Source organism: Sprattus sprattus, assembly GCF_963457725.1.
Source record: "Sprattus sprattus genome assembly, chromosome: 16".
Lineage (NCBI taxonomy): Eukaryota > Metazoa > Chordata > Actinopteri > Clupeiformes > Clupeidae > Sprattus > Sprattus sprattus.
In genome coordinates, this window is record NC_137914.1 from 29,691,290 (window position 1) to 29,717,205 (window position 25,916).

At 44.1% G+C, this 25,916-nt stretch overlaps 1 protein-coding gene across 1 annotated transcript in view; it reads left to right on the forward strand.

The window, feature by feature from the left end:
• Positions 1–14,424: 14,424 nt before the first annotated feature.
• Positions 14,425–25,916, forward strand: part of fibcd1a (fibrinogen C domain containing 1a) — a gene marked incomplete at both ends in the record, with an annotated part of 121,949 nt that continues 110,457 nt past the window's right edge. Inside the window, one exon of the mRNA XM_080854645.1 lies at positions 14,425–14,496. Within this exon, the coding sequence (XP_080710771.1) occupies positions 14,425–14,496 (72 nt within the window). The remainder of the gene's footprint in view (positions 14,497–25,916) is intronic.

A 25,916-nucleotide genomic window follows, 5' to 3' on the forward strand; every position in this document is an offset into this window, starting at 1 on the left:
CGTCAGGACCACTGGCTTCATATGAGGTGACTAAGCACTGACAAACGCATTAATGTGACCACGGGAATTGCTTTAGAATTATGAGGTATAGAGAGTATGAGAGAGGGCTAGATGGAGAGACATAAGAGAAGATGTGTGTGTGGCTGTGTGTGTGTGTGTGTGAGTTCAAATCTCAGACATCTGCATTCTACACATCTGCATTCTGATGCTGATGTCTTGAATGTAAAGATCTTGGAAGGGTCTCACTGACTGCATAATCACACTAAGTAGAGCTCTGTGTGGAAGGAAGACGGACAGACAGACAGACAGACAGACAGACAGACAGACAGACAGACAGACGCACAGACAGACACACAGACAGATGCACAGACAGACACACAGACAGACAGCACAGGGAGCTCCATTCATTGGGCTCTATTGGCATGACTGTGCAGTGAACCCATCGCCAAAGCAGTATACAGTACAATAGACAGACATACATTAGTACTAAAATAAATTCATATTTCCTCTCCTATTTCTCCCTCTCTGTATCATACAGTCCTCCGGTTCTGAGCCCACACTATCATCAATGACAATAGAGATAGTCCTGCTAAAATCATTTGGTTGAGAAATGTAATGGTTGTAAAAAAAAAAACTCCCAGCGCCACTGTGTTGCTTATAGTCACCAATGGTATGATGCAGACATTCCCTCAGATGTGAGCCAACTCTGCTATTGAGAGTTTTCCAGAACTGGTTGATCATTTATCCCACAACAATGAGGTTGTAAGAATGAAAGCTATTGTTCTGACTACTTGTACAGTTTGAGGTATATTCAGTGATTGATCAGTGACTGGTATGTAAACTAAATATATTCAGTGTTTGATCAGTGGCTGGTCTTGCTCCAAATCAGTTTCAATCCTGCATTCAGATGCTGCTGCTTGCTTGTTTTTAATGATTTTAAAATTGTGTTTTAACTTCACAATTCTGTGTCAGTCATCCTATAGAAGGCACAGACAAACCAAATCAAATCAGTTGAATAAAATCAAATAGAATTGATTAAATATTATAATATTAGATATTTCACCATGCTCCAAATATACCAAAGAACCAGTAGCCTATATAACTGAATCATTATGATGTCAGAGATCTATACACCAGCCAGCACTTTAAAAAAAGATTAAAAAGATAATTTCATAACTTCATGGTGGTCGTATATCAGGGAATTAGACCTGCATCACAGAGTGTCTGACGAGTGTCAGCTAGACATTGTTTATTTCAGGAGGCCGTGTGGCACCTGTTAATCTCCCATTTTAGGGATGGAAGGCAAATGGGCTCCAGTTGTCTACACTTCAAGCACAGGCCTCTGCCTCTGAGATCCCGTCTCTTTATGTACCCCTCTACTCTGGGGTAATGTTCTTCACAAGGCTCTACTGTCCTCTCCCCTCTGTTCTTCCATCACATATAACACACAAACTCTCACACACACACACACACACACACACACACACACACACACACACACAGGCTCCTACTGACTGTCCGGTCGATATGAGAACCCATCTGTGAGACCATCTGTTGCTGCTGCTCCATCCTCTCACCTAATGCCTTTTACTGCTCACCTCTTTAGATACAGACACGTCCTGTGCCAGGATAGAGCCACACACACACTTACAAACACACTCACAAACCCACACACACCCACACACACACTTATAAACACACACCCACACACACTTCCATGCTGGTCTAAGGTGGGCAAAAACATGCACAGACCTCAATTTGTTGTCATATTATCATACAGCTACTTTGTGGTCAAGGTTAAACTAAAATGATCATTTGTGGCCAAGTATGTTGGTTATGAATGCCTGTTTCCCAGCAACATAAAATCACTAAATCATAAATCAACCCAGAAACTGACATAGTCTAGCCTAACCCAGCCTACACCAGCCAAATTGACATAGTCTAGCCTAATCCAGTGTACACCAGCCAAACTGACATAGTCTAGCCAAACTGACATTGTCTAGCCTAATCCAGTGTACACCAGCCAAACTCACATAGTCTAGCCTAATCCAGCCTACACCAGCCAAACTGACAGTCTAGCCTAATCACAAAAAAAAGTGTCACCGGCAATCATTCAGAAATGAAAAACACTCATCTGTCCAAAACATAAAATTAGAAAAAAAGCCTAAATAAAATAGAATAATAATACATTTTAAACACTCCTAAATTAGTAATAATCTAGTAACACGTACAAATGGGAAGTTGCTAACACCAGTTAGGAGGCTGTGGTCCGGTTTAAATATCACACTACACCAACCAAATTGACATAGGCTGGATTAGGATAGACTACACCAGCCAAACTGATATAGTCTAGCCTAATCCAGCCTACACCAGCCAAACTGGTTGCATTGGTCTCCTCGGCAGTCTAGGTGCTGAGCCTGCTCCGGTACCAAAGACTCCATGTAAATTTCCCCAGGGAGCTCCGTGCCGCGTCTTCACTTTTATCTGGTTAGCGCCTGCAATGCCGCGGTGAAGATGAGTATTTCGGTTCATTCCTGTGTTGTGTTAAATTAGTCTTTTGATCATTCTATGAGTGGTTAAATGTAGTGCCTTGCCAAATGTCAAACGTGGCCTTCATTTGCACATCATAATAATATGGTAAGACTACCATAACATTGCCCTTGCAAATTTCAGCAGCATAACATAAAGATATAATAGTGGCATGTCAACATGTTTGATGTCATGAGAGCTAGTTTGTATGTGATTTACGACAACTAGTTGATATTTGTGACGCATCCTCGCAATTATGGATAATGGGAACATCCTGGTATGTTGGTATAATCAGACGCCTATGGCATCTGGATATCTATACAGCATCTGTCACGACATTCAGCATCTGTCATGACAAGTTAAGTATGACTCCCTCTCTTGTGTGTGTGTGTGTGTGTGTGTGTGTGTGTGTGTGTGTGTGATTTCCCAAGGCAAAGCAAGGCTGCTATATGCTGCTTTGACACAAAGCATAGTTCTTACTTGCCTGGTCAATCTATAATTAATTGTGTTTGTGTGTGGTCAAAGGGCAATATTTGGATTATTCACATTCGTTGGACTAATGGATTGACCGTGTGTGGGTGTGTACGTCATGTGTACGTTTATGTGTGTGTGTGTGTGAAGGCATGAAGGCATGAGGCATGAAATACTGTATGTAGCTCTGTTTCCGTGTTGCTGGCTGCTATTCCTTTCCATAAAATGAATTACTCCTCACTTGTTGCTAGCTCAGATGCACACACACACACACACACACACACACACACAGACAGACACACAGACACACAGACAGACACACAGACAGACAGACAGACAGACAGACAGACAGACAGGACACAGACACACACACACACACACACACGGTGCTGGACCAGTGAGTTGAGGGAATACTGGGTTCACACTCACAAATGACAGATGATGAAACCACAGCAGTACAGCAGCTTGTGTCCTTGATGTCCCCACGGGAGAACATTCAAACAGAACGTGTCCCACAGCCTTCATGCACACAGTGGGCCCACCGCCCACATGGGGAGAGGAGATGTCCCAGCTCTCAGCAGTGTATCAATGAGCGGAGGAATGACATGGCTTGAAGTTGCTCAAACTGAATATTCACCATCCTGAATTGAAAGCAATACAATAGAACCAAACGTTGAATAAAAACAATACGCTGACTGATCAGAGCTGGCAACCAAATTAACAGGAAACTCCCAGCTGACTTAACGAATTAATTCTCTAATCAATCAAGTAAGCAATCTATCAACTAACTCGAAAGTCAATAAGCTATTTGTTTTGTTTGTCTGGCTGTCCATTCATTCAACATCAATCAAAACAAATTGTCATTTGGAGAGCTCAAAGTTGGCTCAAATCCAATCTCTCTCTCTCTCTCTCTCTCTCTTTTAAGAATTGCTCTGCAGCCCATGTGCTGGCTTTTGTAATTGCCTTTTACAGCCAGACTCCCTCAAGCAGAATTTCCCAGCTCTCAGTGGGTTGTATTTATGCACTCTGTAACTACATAAATGTCCGATGAGATTAATTACTAAAATATTCCTTCAGTCGTGGACAGGCCCCATCGTCCCCACTTCCTACCAGCCCCCCAGTGGCTGCTGCTGGTGCCAAATCCTTGCCGGATGTTTGTTGAACTCGTACAAGATCAGTGCCGAAACTGTGTCATATTAGTCCCGATTCCATACCGGATCTGTTTGGTATTATGATGGTAGTATCTGTATGGTATTATTATTAGTAGTAGTATTTGGTATTAACATTATCATAAGTGGTCATGGTAGTATCAATATTATTATTGCTATTATTAGTAGCACTAGTATTGTTACAATAATAATACTAATTATTATTATTATAATAATCATAATTCTTAATTTACTTAATTATAACTGGATTTTCTCCTTTTTGTTTTTACTGTTTTTTATCTAATGTTTTGTAAAATGCTTGCTATGAAACTGTCTCAACAACTCCTATGTAATTAACCTTAAAAAGTCGTTTGACAAGGACAACATCATGGCTGCTTCTCTTCAGGACCAGGAAACAGATGAGCGTCTCAGACCACTCAGTCCAACCATTACGGTAGTCTAATGACTGTAACTAAATTCAACTGAATATCACAATGTGCTTTACAATTCCTACCACTACTACTACTACTACTAATAATAATAACAATAATAACAACAACATAAATAAATAAAATTGGTGATCTTATTTATTAGGACATTCATATCAGCATTTGTTGAGATGTGGTCCAGGGTAGGATACTGTGTGGTGAGAGGGAGTGTTTGGCCCTGTGGCCGGCTCAGATGAGCAGTCTAAGGTCAATCCCAGCAGCCTGTATCCTGCTCCTCCATTAACCAAAGCCTGAGGTAAAATAGCATTTTAGCTAAAAAAAATCAAATGAATATGGCAGCAGGATGGCCTTCAGGGCAACCCAGGTAATGCTTTAACAAATGGGTCCGTTGATTCCCTGGCTCCTACAGGAGGTCGGAAGTGTTCAGACTCAGACTGCTGAGAGACCTTGGGGTTGTTTGCCTCTGCGTAATAATCAGCGATTGCCTCTCGGTGGTGTTCCATAGCTCCCCCTCAGTGCACAGCAGTGGTCATACTCAATAGGCCTGGGTAAGTGATTGTGTTGTGGTGAAAGCATAACAGCAGTGAGAAGGTCGTGGGGGGGTGGGGGGTGCAGCGCTGAAGTGGGGGTGGCAGGGCTTTTGTATGTCCTGAGTACCTGCAAAATTGCACGTCTGCCACCATTAACCTGTCGTCTGCTCGCCCAGTTGAGAAAAGCGGTAATACTGGGGGTGGGTCGGAGACGTTCCTGAAAGGGATCTGGCCTTGATCTGGCTCAGATTTGGTGGACTCTTCCCTGGACAGGGCCAGGTGTGCTACAGAGGTAGAGGCTTTTATCAGGGCTGTGAAACTTGGAGTACTACAGGAGGGTGATGGGTACAATCGCGGAAAACCGATCCATGGGGAAGGTGAAAGAGGAAGAGAAGGAGGAGGGAGACGTCAAACAACACACAGCATGGACCTCTCTGGGTCACAGCACTCTCTCCAAAACACTACAGCGGGGCGGGATGATGAACCATTAACAAGCCATTAACGATTCAGCGCAGAAAAATGAGCCACTTACTGGAGTCAGTAAATCCTCCAGAGTTTGTCCTTTCAGATCTTTTTTTGGAGATAAATAGAGTAAATCGCCAGCGAGGGGAAACAAATGGGTAAATGAGACAGGCAGCTTGACACCAGAGAGCCTGTGAAGAATACATTATGACTGCAAAAACGGACTTGCGCAGATTTGAATAAATCGCCCTCAGAGCAAACGACTGACTAAAAAAAGCGAGACAAGTGAAATAGCAGTTGTTACAAAAGGCGAGTTCTCTCGCTGTATGAATTACGAGGGCTAACCTACAAATAACTTCAATCCATGCCCGAGCCAATTAACGCAGCGGTGGTGTGATACGCACACAGTTCCAGGTCAAACGAGTTTGCTGCATGTGTTCGTAGACGCAGTCTTAAAATCCTTGTGGTGTTGGAGTTTGTTGGTGCGCAGCATGTTCACAGCACGATGCCGGTTCAACAACAGACTCTCAGGTGGATCAAAATGGATACCGTTGATTTTTGTTGATACAGTGATTTGTTGCACATGTTCCGAGTCGCTGTCTTAACATACTGTGCTGTTTGAGTTTGTAAGACGCAGCTTGTTCACAGCATGACACCGATTGAAAAGGAGGTTTGGAGGAGGTGCAGGGTGGCTGGCTTGAGACCGATGGGGGTGGTGGATGAGACACACACTCCAGTCAAGGTGTAACAATTCAGGGTTTTATTTCGGACTGTAGGATCGGGTGGGTGTTTGAGGAAGGCAGGTGAAGGAAGGTGTGTGGAGGGAAGGTGTGTGGAAGGATGATGTGTGTGGTCAGGACTGAAGGTGTAAGTCAGGAAGGAAGGTGTGTGTGTGTGTGTGTGTGTGTGTAAGGCAGGTAGGTAGGAAGCTGTGTGTGTAAGGCAGGTAGGTGGGAAGGTGTGTGCGGGGAGGGAAGGTAAGAGGGTGTGTGGTTTCTAGGAGAGGAAGGGAAGGATATACAAATCAGATACAACTACATGGAACAAACAATGTGCCACATCAAACTGTTAAACAAGGTCAACGAATCAGGGCTAACAAACAATGCTAGGGGCACATTTTACACAACTAAAACAATATCAGTCCATGAAAATAATAAATAAAAACTTACATAAGTCAGGAACGCACACAAAGGAGCACATTCAAAATCCATGTCTGTGAGGAAGGAAGGGGCTGTGAGCACAGGTGTAGTTTATAAAAGGTGGTGGCAGGGTGGCAGGTGATCAGGCTGGGGGTGAGTGAAACCAGGTGGGGAAATTAACAGGCTGGGAAAGGGGGCGTGGCCGTGAGGGAACAGGGAAAGGGTGAATCTTCTGAACACCGCTCAACAATAGACTAGATTAGATCAAGATGAATCTGAGTATGTAAAATAATCCAAGTTTTTGAACAACAAAATGATGTATCAGGGACACATGCATCCTAGCATCCATTTGCTGTTTGAGTCTGTAGAAGCAACACACATCCAAAACATCACACCCGCTCAACAGCAGACTGTGGGATGATCTGGGGCAGGTCCAGCGCAGATCTGGAGCATAAATCTGGAAAGTTAGTTTGCACTGGGTGCTGCGTTCATCTGGAGTGGCTGGGAGTCGTGCAGAGAGCTGAGGAGTGAGGAGTGGGCTCCTGTGAAGGGTGAAGGAGACGCGGCCCTGCACACCCTCCCTTGTCTGACAGCTCTGACACGGCCTCATCGGACTCCCATTTTACACTCTATTTGTGTCGAAACACTCCACCGCTTTCGTGAATAGCCCATTATTTCCCCCCCAGGCGCCGCTGCCAGGAGTACGCATTGACAGCTGCGCTGAATTTATCAGCGGGCGTTAGTGGACAAATGCCTGCCATTGGCACCAACACAGTGGTCAACACTGTCATTTTATACAGTTGTAATGGCAATCCGACCGGCGCCTTCATGACGTCCGTAAGCACAGTAAATGACAATCTTAAAAGCTCATTTCACTGTACTGGCACTAATCTAGCTGTAAAATAATGCATGGGGGTCTTGGGATTGCGTAGGCATATGCCAGACATGCTGGGTACACCCCATGGGGTATTTGTTTTAGGTCAAAATGGGTCACTGGGGAGGAAGAGGGCACCAGGGTTGTGTCCCACTCAACCCAGCACTAATCCTGTATTAGCAGCAAACCCTAGCTGAGTTAAGATAGCCCCCCCCCACACACACACACACGCATGCAAGCACATCGACATAAGTTCACACACATATACACACATGCAGAGACTCCTACACACACACACACACACACACACACACACACACACACACACACACACACATACAAACATAATAACACACAGACTTACACCTCTCTCCCCATGCCTCATCACTAGAAGAGGAAAAGAGGACTACAGGGAGGATTAAACCTTACATTCTTGGTGTTCTCTCTCTTGCTCTCTCTCTCTACGTCTCTCTCTCTCTCTCTCTCTCTCTGGCTCTCTGGCTCTCTCTCCCTTTCTCTCTCTCTCTCCCTTTCTCTCTCTCTCTCTCTTTCTCTCTCTCTCTCTGTATCTGTGTGTTATGCTGTGTGGTTTTACTGTAATACAGTTTTTTACAATTGCTAAATCACATTCTTGAAACAGTCACTCATTTTCTCTAAACTCTAAACACAAAACTTCATCTTCAAGCACTATTTACAAAACCTCTGAATCCTCTTGCAAAATGAAACTTTCGCCTCAAAACAGTTTTACCTGTGCTCAAAATCAAACACTGCTGTCAAATCATAAACAAAGTGTTCAAAATTATATACACTTTCAAGCAGTCAGTAAACAATACACCAAAAAATAGAAAACACACTGTTCAAAACATATAGTTCTCAGGGAGAAGAACATTTTGTTTTTACCTCAAAACAAATTTCATATTTATCTATCATTGACTTTTGATGAATGAAAACATGTTCTCTCATAGTAGCTATACAAATGTATCAGAAATTACTACTTTGCTTTGCTCTAATTTGTGTTGGTTCTTTCTCCTTCTTGTACCCCTATAGTACTGTACCCTGCATCTCACTACTCACAACTCACTCTTGTTCTTTGTTGATATGAACCTGCAACCAGTCAAAATCTATTGAGCAATCAGTACTGTTACTGTACCAAATAGAAAGCACAATGTTCAGGGCCATACAACTTGTTTACGCATTGTCCTTATACAGCCTACAATGCACTGTAGGCCTACTACAATATACACTACCACAGTAAAAAGGACACAAATCAAAGGAGTCAACCTGGTGTTTACTTGTCCTCCTTCCCTCACATTGTTTCTTCTATTCATTCTCTGACTTTCTCCTTCCCACCTTCAACAACCTGTTTGCTCCCTAAACTGGCTCATATTGGTTGTGTCACATCATTTGATACAAGTTAAATCAATTTTGAGTGGTTGTGTTCAATCAATGACATTTGTTCTCTATTTGTATTTGATTGTTGCCACTTGTGTTTACCAGTATGGATGACATGTGAATTAGAGTGCAGAATGTGTTTTAAGACTGAGAATGTGTTTAGAGTTTTGCTGAAAAGTCTAAGTGAGACCTGCAAATTGTGTTTTACCATGAGAAATAGTTTAAGGTATTGACAACAGACTGCACAATTAGCTTCATGAGGTCAGGCAACTGAGAACTTTGCTCAGCCAGTGGGTTTTAGTGTTTTAGCAATTGTAAAAAACTGTAACAATAATGGGGTTTTACAGTAAGAAGCCTTCTCAGGAGGCTGCACTGGGCATATCATCTCCCTGACCCTGGTGGATCAGGTCACCATGAGTTCTGCTCAAATAGCTGCTCCAGATAGGGGATGGAGGTTTCTGCCCTGAATGGTCCCACCAGATACAGAGAGAAGACTTTAAAGTATGTTTTATAAATATATCATCTTGTCTATGATTGAAGTATTTCCTAAGATGTTATATTTATGACCTGGTGTTTGAAATAGTGAGGAGATGATCGTTTGAGGAAAGAGCGAAATGTGTAGCAAAATGTTCACAGAGTGATTTTATTGGAACATTGAAATGAATATGTTTGTCTGGACCCTGTGATCTGGTTTAAAACGCTACTCTAATGAATATGTTTGTCTGGACCATGTGATCTGGTTTAAAACTCTACTAGTGAATATGTTTGTCTAGACCCTGTGGTCTGGTTAAAAACTCTACTAATGAATATGTTTGTCTAGACCCTGTGGTCTGGTTTAAACTCTACTAATGAATGTGTTTGTCTGGAGGACCCTGTGGTCTGGTTTAAAACTCTACTAATTAATATGTTTGTCTGAACCCTGTGGTCTGGTTTAAAACGGGACTCTAGTGAATATGTTTGTTTGGACCCTGTGGTCTGGTTTAAAACTCTACCAATGAATATGTTTGTCCAGACCCTGTGGTCTGGTTTAAACTCTACTAATGAATATGTTTGTTTAGACCCTGTGGTCTGGTTTAAAACTCTACTAATAAATATGTTTGAATATGTTTGTTTGGACCCTGTGGTCTGGTTTAAAACTCTACTAATGAATATGTTTGTCTCTAGACCCTGTGATCTGGTTCAAAACTCTACTAATGAATATGTTTGTCTCTAGACCCTGTGGTCTGGTTTAAAACTCTACTAATGAATATGTTTGTCTCTAGACCCTGTGGTCTGGTTTAAAACTCTACTAATGAATATGTTTGTCTCTAGACCCTGTGATCTGGTTCAAAACTCTACTAATGAATATGTTTGTCTAGACCCTGTGACCTGGTTTAAAACGCTGCTCTAGTGAATATGTTTGTCTGGACCCTGTGGTCTGGTTTAAAACGCTACTCTGCCTTTAGGGTTTATTGCAAAGCTGGCATCTTTAACCCAGAGATAAGCTGAACCTGTCCCAGATCTGGCCCTGCACATCTGGCCCTAACCTGCCCAAGATCTGGCCCTGAACATAGGGCCCTAACCTGCCCAAGATCTGGCCCTGCGCTTGGGGCCCTAACCATTCCCAGATCTGGCCCTGCACATCGGGCCCTAACCATTCCCAGATCTGGCCCTGCACTTGGGGCCCTAACCTGTCCCAGATCTGGCCCTGCACTTGGGGCCCTAATCTGTCTCAGATCTGGCCCTGCACATCGGGCCCTAACCTGTCCCAGATCTGGCCCTGCACATCGGGCCCTAACCATTCCTAGATCTGGCCCTGCACATAATCAGGCCTTAATCTGGTGTCCCACTTGCTGCTGAACTAAACTAGTGAAGCAATGAGCCTGAAAATCTTACTCAACTTTCTATGGTTTACTGAAAGGATAGTACTATATACTGTGGGGCACCTTTATAGCAATAGAGCATGCCTTATTGTAGCATGCCTTACCACAATATATTTGAATGATTGTATGCTATTTAAGATCTACTTACAGTAATACAATTGTGCATTCAAGTATACCACAAAGCACTGCCAAATCATACATTTGACTGCAGTCTCCTACGTAAATGATTCTATATGTTCTTATTGTAACGTGCAACATTGCTCAACAAAACAGAAAACATTTTAATTAGGCAACAAATACATTCATTATTTCATTTTACTTTCATTAACATGAGGAGATGTATCATTTACAAACATCAATGAACTGTATTTTTCTGTAAATTGTATTCTGTTGTGGTTGTTGTTCTTCCCCTTTCGCATCCTTCATGAGTGAAAAGGATACGCTCTGATGAAAGGGCTGCTCTCTTTGGCAGCTTATTCAAACACACTGCTGTCCTGCCAGGCGTGAAACCTCACCATCACAAGCCTCACATTTCAGAAGAAGAAGATGACAAGTTCATTAACACTCCGCTCTGTGTCTGAACGTTGCCAGTGTTAACAGTGTTCACTCGCTGCTGTCATCGCTGCTCATCCTACAGGGATCAAAAGTTCGGCGGGCCACAAGAGGCGAGGCGAGGTATGAGACCGGATGCCACCTGATGCCACCTGTGCACCCCTGACGGATATCCCAAGTCCAGGGCAAAGGGCCATCACTCTGAAACTCTTTTCCCTGGCTATCTCAGCAAGTGTTTAGGAGGAGGGCATTAAGGGGGCCCCATTGCTGTTTAGATGGCCTGGCACTATGCATGTTGGACATTTAGACTATAGAGGCAAATCATTTTTCAGTTTAGGCCCAATTTCTAGCTACACCTCTGTTGGCATCAGTAGGACTCACCTGGATTTAGCTTACTGTATCATTCTATACTAAAACACATGCAAACAAACCCAATGATTTAGCTTACTTTAGCATTCTATCCTAAAACACATGCAAACAAACCCAATGATTTAGCTTACTGTATCATTCTATCCTAAAACACATGCAAACAAACCCAATGATTTAGCTTACTGTATCATTCTATCCTAAAACACATGCAAACAAACCCAATGATTTAGCTTACTGTATCATTCTATCCTAAAACACATGCAAACAAACCCAATGATTTAGCTTACTGTATCATTCTATCCTAAAACACATGCAAACAAACCCAATGATTTAGCTTACTGTATCATTCTATCCTAAAACACATGCAAACAAACCCAATGATTTAGCTTACTGTATCATTCTATCCTAAAACACATGCAAACAAACCCAATGATTTAGCTTACTGTATCATTCTATCCTAAAACACATGCAAACAAACCCAATGGGCTCCCCTCACTGTACTCTCACTGCCCAGGAACCAGCTGCATCCGGCCCACATAAGGGCCAAAATCTGAACCAAATTGGGCCTAGCATTAGCTGTTCCACTATCTGAGTTCATATTTATTCATAGAAGCAGTACTCTATTTGGTTTAGGTTTTGCAGATGTTGTTGATGTTGGAGCTCACCAGCCAATCAAATCACACCCCTCCCTTGCGTGCTTCTGAAGCACTGTGTTGATTTGCTGCGATTGTTTATGGCGATCCGAGCCAATGTGTTTGTCTCTCATTTACAGGGCTGTGGAGTAGGGCCAACACTGAAAGGAGAGCCAGAGGACTGTGAGGAGCAATTTACTGAATATGACAACACTTGCCTGGGATGGGACTGGTGGACAGCGTGGACATCACTCAGTACTGGCCTCCGTAAGGCCTTGCCTCCACTGCCTGTACCTCTGAGGCAGCCTGTGTGATTCAGAGATCAGACACTGATTCAGTAGCTGGCACTAACTTTCTCCCTCCCTAGATGAACATATAACACCTCCTGCCTGTTCCCCTCCCCAATTCACACGCACACACACACACACACACACACACACACACAAACCCACACACACACACACACACACGGTAAAGCATCATAGCGAGTGTCTTGCCTTGTTAAATAGACCGCATGACACAAGTGTGTAGGTGTGAACAAGTTCCCTTCTGTGCTTAAAACCACCCTCACATTCCGGGGTACTGCCAGAGGGGGTGGTGTGGTAGAATAGCTCACCATCATACCAAGCCTTTCATTTGGAGAGTCAATCCAAAGATTGTAGCGTACCGTCTTTCCTCTCTATTCAGTTCCTATTCAAAATCATCAGTTTGTCCAAATACTAGTACGACTCAAATCATGAAAACAAATGCAAGTAACTGTCTGCAAGCACAATTCATTTAATCCTTTCGGACAACATTTTGTCTGTTCTAAATACTGGTAAGAGATAGTGGCGTGCTGAAGTGTGTCAGCAGAAGAAATTAAGTGAAAAGAATAGCTGGATACTGGGTCAAGAAGAAAGAGCTGCTTCAGCTTTTTGTAGGTGATCTGTTCTCATACAGCTCCATTCATTTTATAGAAACTGGGCTGAGTTGTTAAGGTTAGTCTTAATTAGTGTCAGGTACATTGCTTGTATTTTGAACTAGTTATTCATAATTCAGCTACATCAGAACATATGGATAGATAGAAATAAGCATGAACATATGGGAGGGAGAAAGACCTTGTTTTACTATTTTATTCATATGAACCAAAAACATTAAAATGTATATTAACACTTGTTCAAATGGTTGTTTATGTCTATTCGAAACCTCATTCTTGGAGGTCTAAAGTGAATGTATACATATACTGCAGCCCCCACCCCACCAAAAAATAACTATCGAAATATTCTCTCCAGGCTGTTCCTGTGTTCCCGGCCAATAGAAGTGCTGGGCTCGAGGATGCAACGCCGTGAGAGAGCAGGTGGGAGTAGACGAGTGCAGTTCAGCACGAGGCACAGACGCTCCGCGCTTCTCTTCCCTTACCGGCGCGAGTGCTGGGACACCGCCCCGGGCATCGAAATCTGAGCAGTCACCCGCTTCCGCGTCTCGCACGAGCCAGAAAGAGGAAGGCTTATCTTTCCGCGCGGCGCCAGAGCTCCTCAGCTTCAACGAGGGCAGGCGCGTCTTGAGTACCTAAAGCGCACCAGGAGTGGCACCAGCAACGGCTGTGCGTGCAAGTGGGATTCTTAGACCCTAAATCCTTAAACTAATATGTAAACAGGCCAGGATCGTTTTTTTTTTTTATCTCTTACAAGACGCAGGGAGTACGAATTATTTCTGAGGACTACCGACAAATCAGCGAACCGTTTGTGCTGTGGCATTCTCTCCTCAAAGCTCCACGGAAATTCCAATTGAAACTGTCCGTTTTTTCTTTCGGAGAAGGATCCCATAAGTATGTACATGTACAAAGTGTGTTCTGCCCTGGCTGTTAGATTCCCATCCAGACCTAGAGTAGAAATCTAGACGTAGAGAAGTAGTCTTTTTTTTGTTGTAGTTATTCTTTTTCGTTGTGTTAGTAGAGCAACTAATTTAAGACTGCTGATAGATCCTCTCTCCTCTTGCCCATGACACCAACTCCTGGATTTTAAGATTTCCGGAGAATGGTAAATGATCGATGGAAAATCATGAACAGCGTTTCAGAACTCGAAGATGGACAACAACATAAAGCGCAGGTAGGCACGGTATGTTTGTGTGTGTGAGTGTGATTCCTATGGTGTTTACAGGCATCAGAATTCGGCAGAAATTCTGAACATATACCAGTATGCTATAAAGAGATGCTGCAGTTTCCTCTAGAGATGCATTTATCGAAATTCGTATCAAAAGAAATTATTCCAGATTGATTTATTTCAGTCTGTTCGGGACACCCCGCCGACTCGATCAGGCAGTGTTTTGACAAGATTTGAATCGTGAAAAGGAAATGATCGCAGAAAATGTTTACACTTTAAATAGGTCTTTCTTTATCAGTCAACGCATACTTTAGTTTAATATTAACAGGCATGCAATAACAACTGTCCATCAGTAGTTTGATCTGAAAGGATAGGCTATATCAGTGGTTGCTCACCGTATACGCTATAGTTTCTCTGCACAACTCACAGAATGCCTCCAGTCATGTTGAGCAGCTATACTCAGCTAGCACATGACTTGGGAGCAGATGTGGCAGGGCTCTACAGAGGTCCATTTCAGTGTAAGTGGCTGACTGAGATTGCTTTGCTCACACTGGAAAGATTCAATGCATTTAACACTTTCAAAAGAGTAAGCTACTGTGTTTGCGTCACTAAATGTTGATGAGGCTGGTGATGCTGATGGTGGTGATGATGGTGATGCTGATGGTGGTGATGTTGCTGATGACAGTGATGGTGATGATGATGGCTGTGGGTGTAGTGGTGATGGTTGTGGCCAAGCTTAAACACTCCTAAAAAAGCATAACATGTCTGCCTTAAGCACCCAGAGCAGAGTGTGCCTGAGCCCTGCAACATGTGTGAGGGCAGAGTGATTGAATGTCTTATGTCAAACTGTTTCACCCCAGCATGGCGAGGCTCCCTCCTGTCGGGAGAGAAACCACACAATGACGATGAGGCGGTTTGTCTGCGGGGGGCAACACCAGAGAGGGAGAGATGGAGAGAGGGAGGGAGGGAGGAAGAGAGACTGAAAGGGAGAGGGAGAGAGGGAGGGGGCGAGAGGGAGATGGTTTGTTAAATTTATGATTGTGACAGTGGCTGTTGGGTGAAACTCGTCTCCCTTTATAGCAGGCATATAAAACCATGATAAATGAATAAACCGCAGCCGGCTTCTCGCTGTTGTTCGTTTTTTACGGGCTGTACCGCTGCCCCATGGGGCTTGGCAGGGAGGAGGAGGAGGAGGAGGAGGAGGAGTGGGATGGGACATGGGTAGCAGCCAGCGCCAGCTCTCGTCCGCACCCCAGATCTGCACCCCAGTTCCAGTGTTGTCTTCTATTTGAGGGGAGCAGCTCGTAGAATGAACAGCTGTTTATAGCCAGCCATCATGTTCCGTACATCTCTCGCTCCAGCTCAAGCTCCCGCTCCGAGTCGGCAGCTGTGTGGGGAAGAGTTGGTGTGCCAGCCATTGTTTTCACATTCGCTCATTCAGTCAGCACCGAGGCATGTGATACGGCCCCCTCTGTGTGTGTGTGTGTGAGCGATATAGTCCCGTGTGTGTGTGTGTGTGTGTGTGTGATATAGTCCCTTCTCTGTGTGTGTGTGTGTGTGTGTGTGATACAGTCCCCTCTGTGTGTGTCTGTTTTCTGAGCAATATACATACATACAGTCATACATACATGATACAGTCCCCTGTGTGTGTGAGTGTGTGTGATACAGTCCTCTCTGTGTGTGTGTGTGTGTGTGTGTGTTTTGTGAGCAATGTAGTCCCCTGTTTGTGTGCGTGCGTGTGTGTGTGTGATACAGTCCACTTTGTGTGTGTGTGTGTGTGTGTGTGTGTGTGTGTGATAGTCCTCTCTGCGTGCTTTTAGAACCCAACCCACTCTTCGTACCTCACTGAGAGCAGCAGCAATAGCAGCGGGTCACGGCCTGGTTCTGGCCCACATCTGGCCTGGATCCACCAGAACAGATCCGGCCCAGAAGCGCTGCAGAGGCAGACAGCACTGGGACGAGGGAGCTCCCCTTCGCTTCCCTGTCTGGAGCCCTTTGAGTGCGCCTCATTGTGCAGGCTATTTGAACAGTGGCTAATTAATCAATGGGAATCCTTTACGAGCGCTGACTGTGTTTATTAATAACAATTTCTCTCTGCGGACGAGGATAAAAGATGTGTGTGTGTGGGGGGGGGGGGGGGGGGACTAGGCAGCAGTCTCAATTTGAAGTCTCACTGCTCCTCCCTCTTCCTCCCAACACACTCACACACTCTCGCTCTCTCTTTCTGTGTCTCTCACACTCCCATTCACTCTTTCTCTCTCTAGCTCTAGCTCTCTAGCTCTCTAACACACACACACACACACACACACACCACATCACCTGCTGTGACAGGAACACACAGAGAGCACAAAGAGAGTGCGATGGACAGGCTATGTAAGGCTTTGTGCGCGGCGTGATTTTCCATTCAGGTGTAATGAAGCAGCAGTTGGCTGCAGCCCAATGGGAGTGTAGCTGTTCTAAAGGCTAAAGTGAGTCTTGGTGCAGCTAGAGAGCAGAGGGAGGATGCATGGAGGACGCTAGCAGAAGAGTAGTGCCTGCATCAACACCTTGTCTCTGTGTGGAGGGGTACTGCATCTGTATCACTGTACGGGTCAGGATCCAGGCTAGATGCTTTCCAGTGTCAATTTCTCTCTAAGACATTAGGAATTTGTTAGAAGATTGCAGTTGTCCAACTCATGAACGCACACACACGAGCACACGCAAACACACACGCACACACACACACACACACATACGGACGGCCACACACACACACAACGTCAGCTGGAGTGAATCAAGTCACGATAGAGACACACACACACAGACACACGCCCCCCCCCAAACACACAAACACACGGACGCCCACACACACACAGCGTCAATTGTGGTGAATCTGCCTCACATTGGAGACACACACACATACACACACACAAACACAGCTGCAGTGGTTCTGCCTAAGCATGGAGAGTTTCAGGGTAGAGGGATGGAGGTGGGAGGGGGAAGGGGAATGTTCTCAGAATGAGACATGGTGTCTGTCTTCAGGATGAGTCATGGTGTGAGGATGAGACATGGTGTCTGTCTTCAGAATGAGCTGGGTGTCTGTCATCAGGATGAGACATGATGTCTGTCTTCAGGATGAGTCATGGTGTGAGGATGAGACATGGTGTCTGTCATCAGGATGAGACATGATGTCTGTCTTCAGGATGAGTCATGGTGTGAGGATGAGACATGGTGTCTGTCTCAGGATGAGACATGGTGTGAGGATGAGACATGGTGTCTGTCATCAGGATGAGACATGATGTCTGTCTTCAGGATGAGTCATGGTGTGAGGATGAGACATGGTGTCTGTCTTCAGAATGAGCTGGGTGTCTGTCATCAGGATGAGACATGGTGTCTGTCTTCAGGATGAGTCATGGTGTGAGGATGAGACATGGTGTCTGTCTCAGGATGAGACATGATGTCTGTCTTCAGGAAGAGTCATGGTGTGAGGATGAGACATGGTGTCTGTCTCAGGATGAGACATGGTGTGTGTCTTCAGGATGAGACATGGTGTCTGTCTTCAGGATGAGTCATGGTGTGAGGATGAGACATGATGTCTGTCTTCAGGAAGAGTCATGGTGTGAGGATGAGACATGGTGTGTGTCTTCAGGATGAGTCATGGTGTCTGTCTTCAGGATGAGTCATGGTGTGAGGATGAGACATGATGTCTGTCTTCAGGAAGAGTCATGGTGTGAGGATGAGACATGGTGTGTGTCTTCAGGATGAGACATGGTGTCTGTCTTCAGGATGAGTCATGGTGTGAGGATGAGACATGATGTCTGTCTTCAGGAAGAGTCATGGTGTGAGGATGAGACATGGTGTGTGTCTTCAGGATGAGTCATGGTGTCTGTCATCAGGATGAGACATGGTGTCTGTCTTCAGAATGAGACATGGGGCCCTATTTAGACGATCAGAAACGCAAGTAGGACGGCGCCAAACGCAAGTAGCTGTGTGGGCGGCTCTATGGCGCAGTTGCTATTATAACGGCGGAAAAAGCGCAAGTGTCAAATGGGTTGGTCCAAAGGAGGTTGTTGGAGCCATTTTCTCTTTTTTCTATTTTCCTCACTTTATGGTGATATTTAGTTATTTAGTTTTATGTCTGCATGATGATAATTATTCATTTAGCGATATTTAGTATATTTACTATGCATTTGGGAGTGGCACTGGTGCTTGGGCTATAGTGGGCCCTGATTGGTTGCTCCTCCCTACTCTCGCCTATCTAACCGGAGCACAGGTGGCTCAGCATTTAATTGGATTTCTGATGGCGGGTGTAGGAAGGGAAAAAGTTTTTTGACCGTGTCGTGGAACCTTGTAAAGCAGTGTTAATTTCATAGTTATTTACTTAGTTTGAGAAGAAAACAAGATGATCTGTAATGTAAAGAGACCTGAAAGAAAATAAACAAGAGCACTGAGAAACAAGAACGCGCGTCAGAACTTAACTGGATACTCCCGTCAAAGCGACTCCAGCTGAGGCAGCCAGGAGGCCGCTACAGAGGTTACTCAGCCATAGGTGGGGTTTGGGCGTAATATGCAATAAACCAATCCGAGCGTCATCTCACATTCCCTTTAAGAGCGAGGAGCGCATATTCCATAGCGGCTTGTTATTTTAATGGCGGAATTACCTGGTGGAAGACCGGAAAAGTTCACAGCCGAGGAGACCGACGTGAGATATACACCAATTTTTTGGCAAGCCATATATAATTACAAGGAAAATAAAGTATTTACCACATGAGGAAATCATTGTGATATCCATATCCAAGATATTTAAAAAAAAAAATAGGCATACATCTAGCGTACACATTGACCCAAATGATTCAGGTTAATTGAAGCTGCGTGACATTTGATTTATTGTATGGCTTTGTAAAAAGCCGGGAGATAGATATATATATGGGGATGCGAGAAACCCTCCAAAAGTTAGCAAAGTCAAGCAAGCGGCCACTCGCCACAGCAGGCCACAAAACAGCGACGTGAGACGCTAGCTAGAAGCTAGATGTAAAACAAGTATCAGCAAAACAGCAGCGTTGTCAACCGGCCCCAGCTAATTCCTACGGGAGAAATATAGGAACGTTACCGTCCCACGAACGCCAGGAGTACTAATATTAAAAAGGAACAGTAAGCTAGCCTACCAAGCATCCGGGGGCACAGCACACAGGACGACAGGCAGCAGCTACGATGTGTCTGTTATCTAAGCACAGTACACAGAGCACAGTTGAGTAGCTAGCTAAAACACAACCGTTCATTCATAAAAAAAAGGACCCACACATACCTGCACGTAGCGCACAACCAACATACAGTTGCAACGGCTGGCAACGAGGACCCAACCAAATAAGCATAGCGCTTCCACAACCTGGTGGACCTGTGCTTGACGCAAGCAGGTACCGTGGAATCGACGCATGCCCATATGGCACCTCGTTGACCATTTATAGGGGCTGGACAGATTTACAGAGTGCCACCTAATTATGTTCAAATTAGATGGACGGGGTGAAATAACAGACGGTGCAGTGACGTCAGTTTAAATCCATCCTGCTACAAGAAGGTAATTCATCTGTTGATTTTCTTGAATGATCAAACACAAAGTAGGAAGTGTTTTTAGTCTCTGAGTTGCAAACTCAAATGATTTAATAGTCGAAATGCATCGTTAATTGTTTTATCGTGTTTCGAATTGATAATCGATAATCAATCGATAATTGCATTTCAACATAAAATGGATGTGAAAAAAAAACGATTATCAATTCTAAACCGATAAAACGATTATCAATCCATTACGACTTTTAAATCATTTGAGTTTGCTACTCAGAGTCTTTGCTACACTTCCTACTTTGTGTTTGATAATTAAAGAAAATCAACTGATGAATTACCTTCTCTATTTTTATTAGAGAAAAAGCTTTTCCTTGTCACAATTTTTGCATTTCAACATAAAATGGACGTGTAAAAAAGAATAATAATAATTTTAATCACAAAATCGATTAGGAACTTTTCTGAATCGAGAGAGAATCGTTTTAAAGAGAATCAAGAAAAATCGAATAATCGATTTTTTTCCCCCACCCCTAATAACCTGACTATTGGCATGATGTGTGTGAGAGTGTGTGTGTGTGTGTGTTTGTGATAATGTTTCTGGTATGTGGATGAATGTGTATCTGGCAGGTTTGCTGCAGTGGAAGCCCTGACTCATTGTGTGTGTCTGTGTTTGTGTGTATGGATGCGTGTGTGTGTGTGTGTGTGTGTGTGCGTGTGTGTGTGTGTGCGTGTGTGTGTGTGTGTGTGTGTGTACGTACGTGTGTGTGTGTGTGTGTGTGTGTGTGTGTGTGTGTGTGTGTGTACGCAGTAGACTCAGTAGATCTCAGATTACTCTGCAGGGGTCCTTCTCTGTGTCTTTCTCTCTCAGTCTTATCAGGCTATATCTCCCCTAGATAAAGCCACAGAGCTGGGGATTAGATCATGAACACTTGTTTGTCAGATCACCATTTGTTTTTGTTCTCTGTGACAAAAAACAGCTGCTACATTGGATTCTTAATGTGGCACAAATGCTTTAAATCCACATTTATTTGATAAAATCCTCTAAACCTGACATGACAGGACGTAACTGTTACTGATATAATCCTGTGTTTTACTTTGTTTTGGTTGCAAGACATCCTGCCCTGCCTACACACACACAGATACACACACACACTCTACCTCATTGGGATTCTGTCTAGTCCAGCATCTGCATTGAAATCCATTCCACAGCTTCAGCCTTATCCATCCAATAATGCCTGTGTGTGTATGTGTGTGTGTGTGTGTGTGTGTGTGTGTGTGTGTGTGTGTGTGTGTGTTTATCTGTGTGTGTGTGTGTGTGTGTGTGTGTGTGTGTGTGTGTGTGTGTGTATGTGTGTGTGTTTATCTATGTGTCTGTGTGTGTGCGTGCGTGTATCACCAAGTGATCTGGCATTGGTAGCCACACTCTGACTGAGCACCTGAGAGCACACACACTCCCACCTGAAATGTATCTCTGTCCTCTCTGCTCCTCTCGGCTCCTCCCTGTCCTCCCTGCTTCTCTCTGCTCCTCCCTGCTCCTCTCTGTCCTCTCTGCCCCTCTCTGTCCTCTCTGCTCCTCTCTGTCCTCTCTGCTCCTCTCTGCTCTTCTCTGCTCCTCTCTGTCCTCTCTGCTCCTCTCTGTCCTCTCTACTCCTCTCTGTCCTCTCTGCTCCTCTCTCTCCTCTCCTCTCCTCTTTGCTCCTCTCTGTCCTCTCTGCTCCTCCCTGCTTCTCTGTTCTTTGCTCCTCTCCTTCCTGCTCCTCTTTGCTCCTCTCTGTCCTCTCTGCTCCTCCCTGCTTCTCTGTTCTTTGCTCCTCTCCTTCCTGCTCCTCTGTGCTCCTCTCTAACCTCCTGTGCTCCTCTCTGCTCCTTTGTGCTCCACTCCTCTCCTCTCCTCTCCTCTCTAACCTCCCTGCTCCTCTCTGCTCCTCTCCTCTCCTCTGCTCATCAGAGTCTGGATCTGTCCACCTGTAGAACCGCCACTGTATGTATGTATATGTGTGTGTGTTTGTGTGTGCTTATCTAGTGCCAAAGATCGTTTCTGTGAGTTGTATCTGTGAGTTCTGCTGGAGCGTATATATATTATTACGATTTATATATATATATTATTATAACTAAATAAATGAAAGATAACATTTGCACAATTGCACAAATCCTTTACAGAGAAGTTTAAATAACACACTTAAGGGATTCAATGGGAATAAACATTCCCTTACTGCCTACATGCTAAATATCTGTCATTAAACGCTATATTAACTTCTTTTCGGGAGGAACAATTAGCTGCTTGGTTACTGCCTAGAATTCTATGCATGCCACACTTCAACTTATTACTGGTAAACTATACTTTGTCACGAAAGCAGATGGCAAATGCTCCGTCTTCGAAACTGCCTACAAAAGATATGAACATTCCCTTGGCTAATTACACGGTCCAACGCCAATGATGAACCTAAAACTGAACGTGTAACAGTTTTGTTGCAAAGCACAGTCTTATCGCGAAATGAGATCTCGTGTTTGTTGAGTTAAAACCAATGTATTGTTGTATAATCATAGGCAGCAGAATAGCAGTCTAACAAATGTAAGAGTTATAGCCTACCACCAATTAACATTAGCCCTTCATCACTACATGGATACTGTAATCAAACAGAGAGAACATAGTGGCATACCTTTATGTTTTGCTCGTTTCTCCTATTCTTTTTTTCTTTTTTTTCCGAAATTGGGCACCTGACGGATTTTGCCCTTTTCCTATCCACCTCGAGTATTGCTCTATAGCCTACAGTGGATCCCCCCGTCCCCCCACTTGTCTGTTCCAGTTGGGAGTCCCAGAGGTGAACTTTTCCCCCACGCTTCCTCCCCTTCCCCGTTTTCACACATAGATGGCACCTTCTTAGCAAGCAGGGGCGCAAGCAGGAACGCCTGCAGCCGCAGGGGGCGCCAATTCGCCAATTCCCCACACAGTGATATGATAGATAATAGAAAACCGCTTCGCGGCCCAGATTATTATTTATTTATTTACTTGGTCGTGCCGCCCCCCACGTGACTTGGCCCGTGCCTAAAACCGCCACTGCATACATACATACAGTACAAATACACACACACACACACACACACACACACACATACATACATACATACAAATACACAGACACACAAAACACACACACACACGCGCAAACACACAGCCACCAGATCAATTCAAGTCACGCCAGCATGGTGTGTGAGTTGGTTGGTTTACTAATAGATATTGGGAGTATTTGACAGGGTGTCTTAATTCATTACAGTTCATTGACATAAGCTTATTTCTATTTGATTTCAATTTTTTTCTTTTCTATTTCTTGTGTAAAATAGTGTTCATTGTTACGCTAGGTATCTATTGCTCGTAGCTTGACTGTTCTCTCCCTTGCACGTCACTTTGGACAAAAGCGTCTGCTAAATAACTAAATGTAAATGTATTCGATTACACAGCCTAAAAGGATAGACAGGTCTTGTTTGTGTACGACAGGGTTTAAAGTATTTATTGTTATTACTTGATTTCTTATTGGAAACCACACGTCCATCCAATATGAGTGCACAGTGTGTTTGTGTGTGTGTGTGTGTGTGTGTGTGTGTGTGTGTGTGTGTGTGTGTGTGTGTGTGTGTGTGTGTGTGTGTGTGTGTGTGTGTGTGTCTATATACCAGTGTGCAGGAGGGTGGGTGTGTGTGTGTGTGTGTGTGTGTGGGGGGGGGGTGTTTACTGTAAAACATGTCCCTTCAATCATGTTTGTGTACTGAGGCAGTGGAGGAGTAGACATGAGAGAGATGAAGCCCAATTATCACACTGAGGGAAGACTTCAGACATGCAGGGATCCAGCCATCACTAGCAGGGAGGGAGCGCCATGGTTCAGAATGGGATTATTTCTGTTCTTATAAACGTCTATTAAGGTCACCCGCACAGGATTTACATTGCTTGAGAACAAGTCAATTAGAGACTCCTACTGATGATCACTGAGAATGGAGCCATTTGGAAGCTCTATTAGTTTGTTAGTGTGGATTTGTGTGTGTCTGTGAGTGTGTGTTCTGTTATGGCTGTGTGTGTATGTGAATGTTGTCTCACAGTGTGCGTGTGTGCGTGTGTGCGTGTGCCTGTGCGTTTGCGTGTGCGTGCATGTGCGTGTGCGTGTGCGTGTGCTTGTGTGTGTTTGTGTGTGTGTGTGTGTGTGTGTGTGTGTTCGGTGTGTGTGTGTGTGTGTATGTGTGTGTGTGTGTTTACCTCAAACAGGGGACTGTGTAACCAAACATGGTTAGATTGTGACTTCCTCTGATGCATTAAAGTCTGGTTAATAATGACCGTCCGGCCTGCTCTCTCCCCAAAGCCTCTCAGACAGTTATCTCTGGGACGGAGCTCATTAGTGAACACAGTTAGCTTGCGCTAGGTTTCCGCTGCTTAGCTGCCAGCTTACATTTGCTGCTTGGTCGGACTTATTAAGACGCTCCAGAAGTTGTCCAAATGATGGTGACAATCGAAAGAGCCCCCAATTTAAGAAAATGAATAAAATAAAAAGGAAAATGAAAAGAGATTTCTGCCTCTGTTTGAATACCATATGGCGGATTATAATAGCAATGCTGTCACTGGTACTGTTCCGTCTCTGACAGAAGTATTCGGGATGGAAATAATATGTGAATACTTCCGCTGAGCAGAATGGCTGATTTAACCATTTGTAGTGTTCAGTCGTGTTTAATTCGGGGTCACGAGCTCAGGCGCATGTAAGGAGGGAGCCTGTGATGTAGTTGTCAATGTGTCTCAAAAACCCCATACTTTACAGAACCCAAAAAAGAAAATCCGCTAATAAGCGACATGCTGTGCCTCTCTCGCTGGCGCGTGTTTTTAGCCCGGGAGTAAAGCTATACACACTGGTGTGGTCATCCTTTGATCTGCAGTGTTGGCAGACGGCCCTCCTGCTCTGTTAGTGTGGTGGTCGTGCCTGTCTAAAGGCCCGGAGAGGGTTCCTGTAGGGGCTGCACGTCAGCTCTTGCCTTTGGCCACAGCTGGAGGTTGACCGGAGAGACATTATTTTCTCTGTGTTGAGTTGATTTCCTGTCTGTCCTCATGTCATTAGTCTGGAGTTCCTGGGACTTCTAGTGATTTAGTCCTGTTTCCAGTCCTTTCCAAACACATGACAATGCTTTAAATTGACAATGAAATTGCATTGTTTCACACTCACTATGGCAAGGAAAACACATGCCATTGAACGCCATGTTATCTTGTCGCCAGGTAACACATTGGGCTTACTGTATCCCACACTTCAATAAGGAGACTCTTTAGAACAACTAAGTGTCCTTATTAGAATGTTCTTAAAGCCCCAATATGCAACAATTATACTTCAGGATTAGGGTTAGGATAAGCAGTTTAACCTTAAAATTACAGCTTAAAAAAAATTGGGGCGCGACAATGACTTTTAATATGGAGAATCGCCTTCGTTCAATTCCCATAGTAGGGTCCATAGGCATATAACTGCGTTCTGTAGTTTTGCCTGCCGCAGCCCGCCGACCTGACTTGTTAACTTTCTGCCGATCTAGTAAGTAGCTTATTTGCCGTCTTGCTTTGTCTTATGTTGCACTTGCTTGATGTTGGACAGTCGCTGAGTAACTAGTTTGTGTCAAAAGCAGCACATTTTAAGAGATTTCGTTAGTTTTAACTGCTAGCATACCTTTAGCGAATAGCTATTGATCCGTTGTGCTGCTTTAAGAAAGTAATAACTAATGCTATAAATTATTTTTTTCATAAGTAATAACTATTGCGTGTTCCTTACCTTTATCATGACACTACCTGTAGCTATCCTTGAACATTTTATTTATTAATTTAAAAACTAAATGCAACATATAATATGTAGAATATACTTACTTCTAATACTAATATT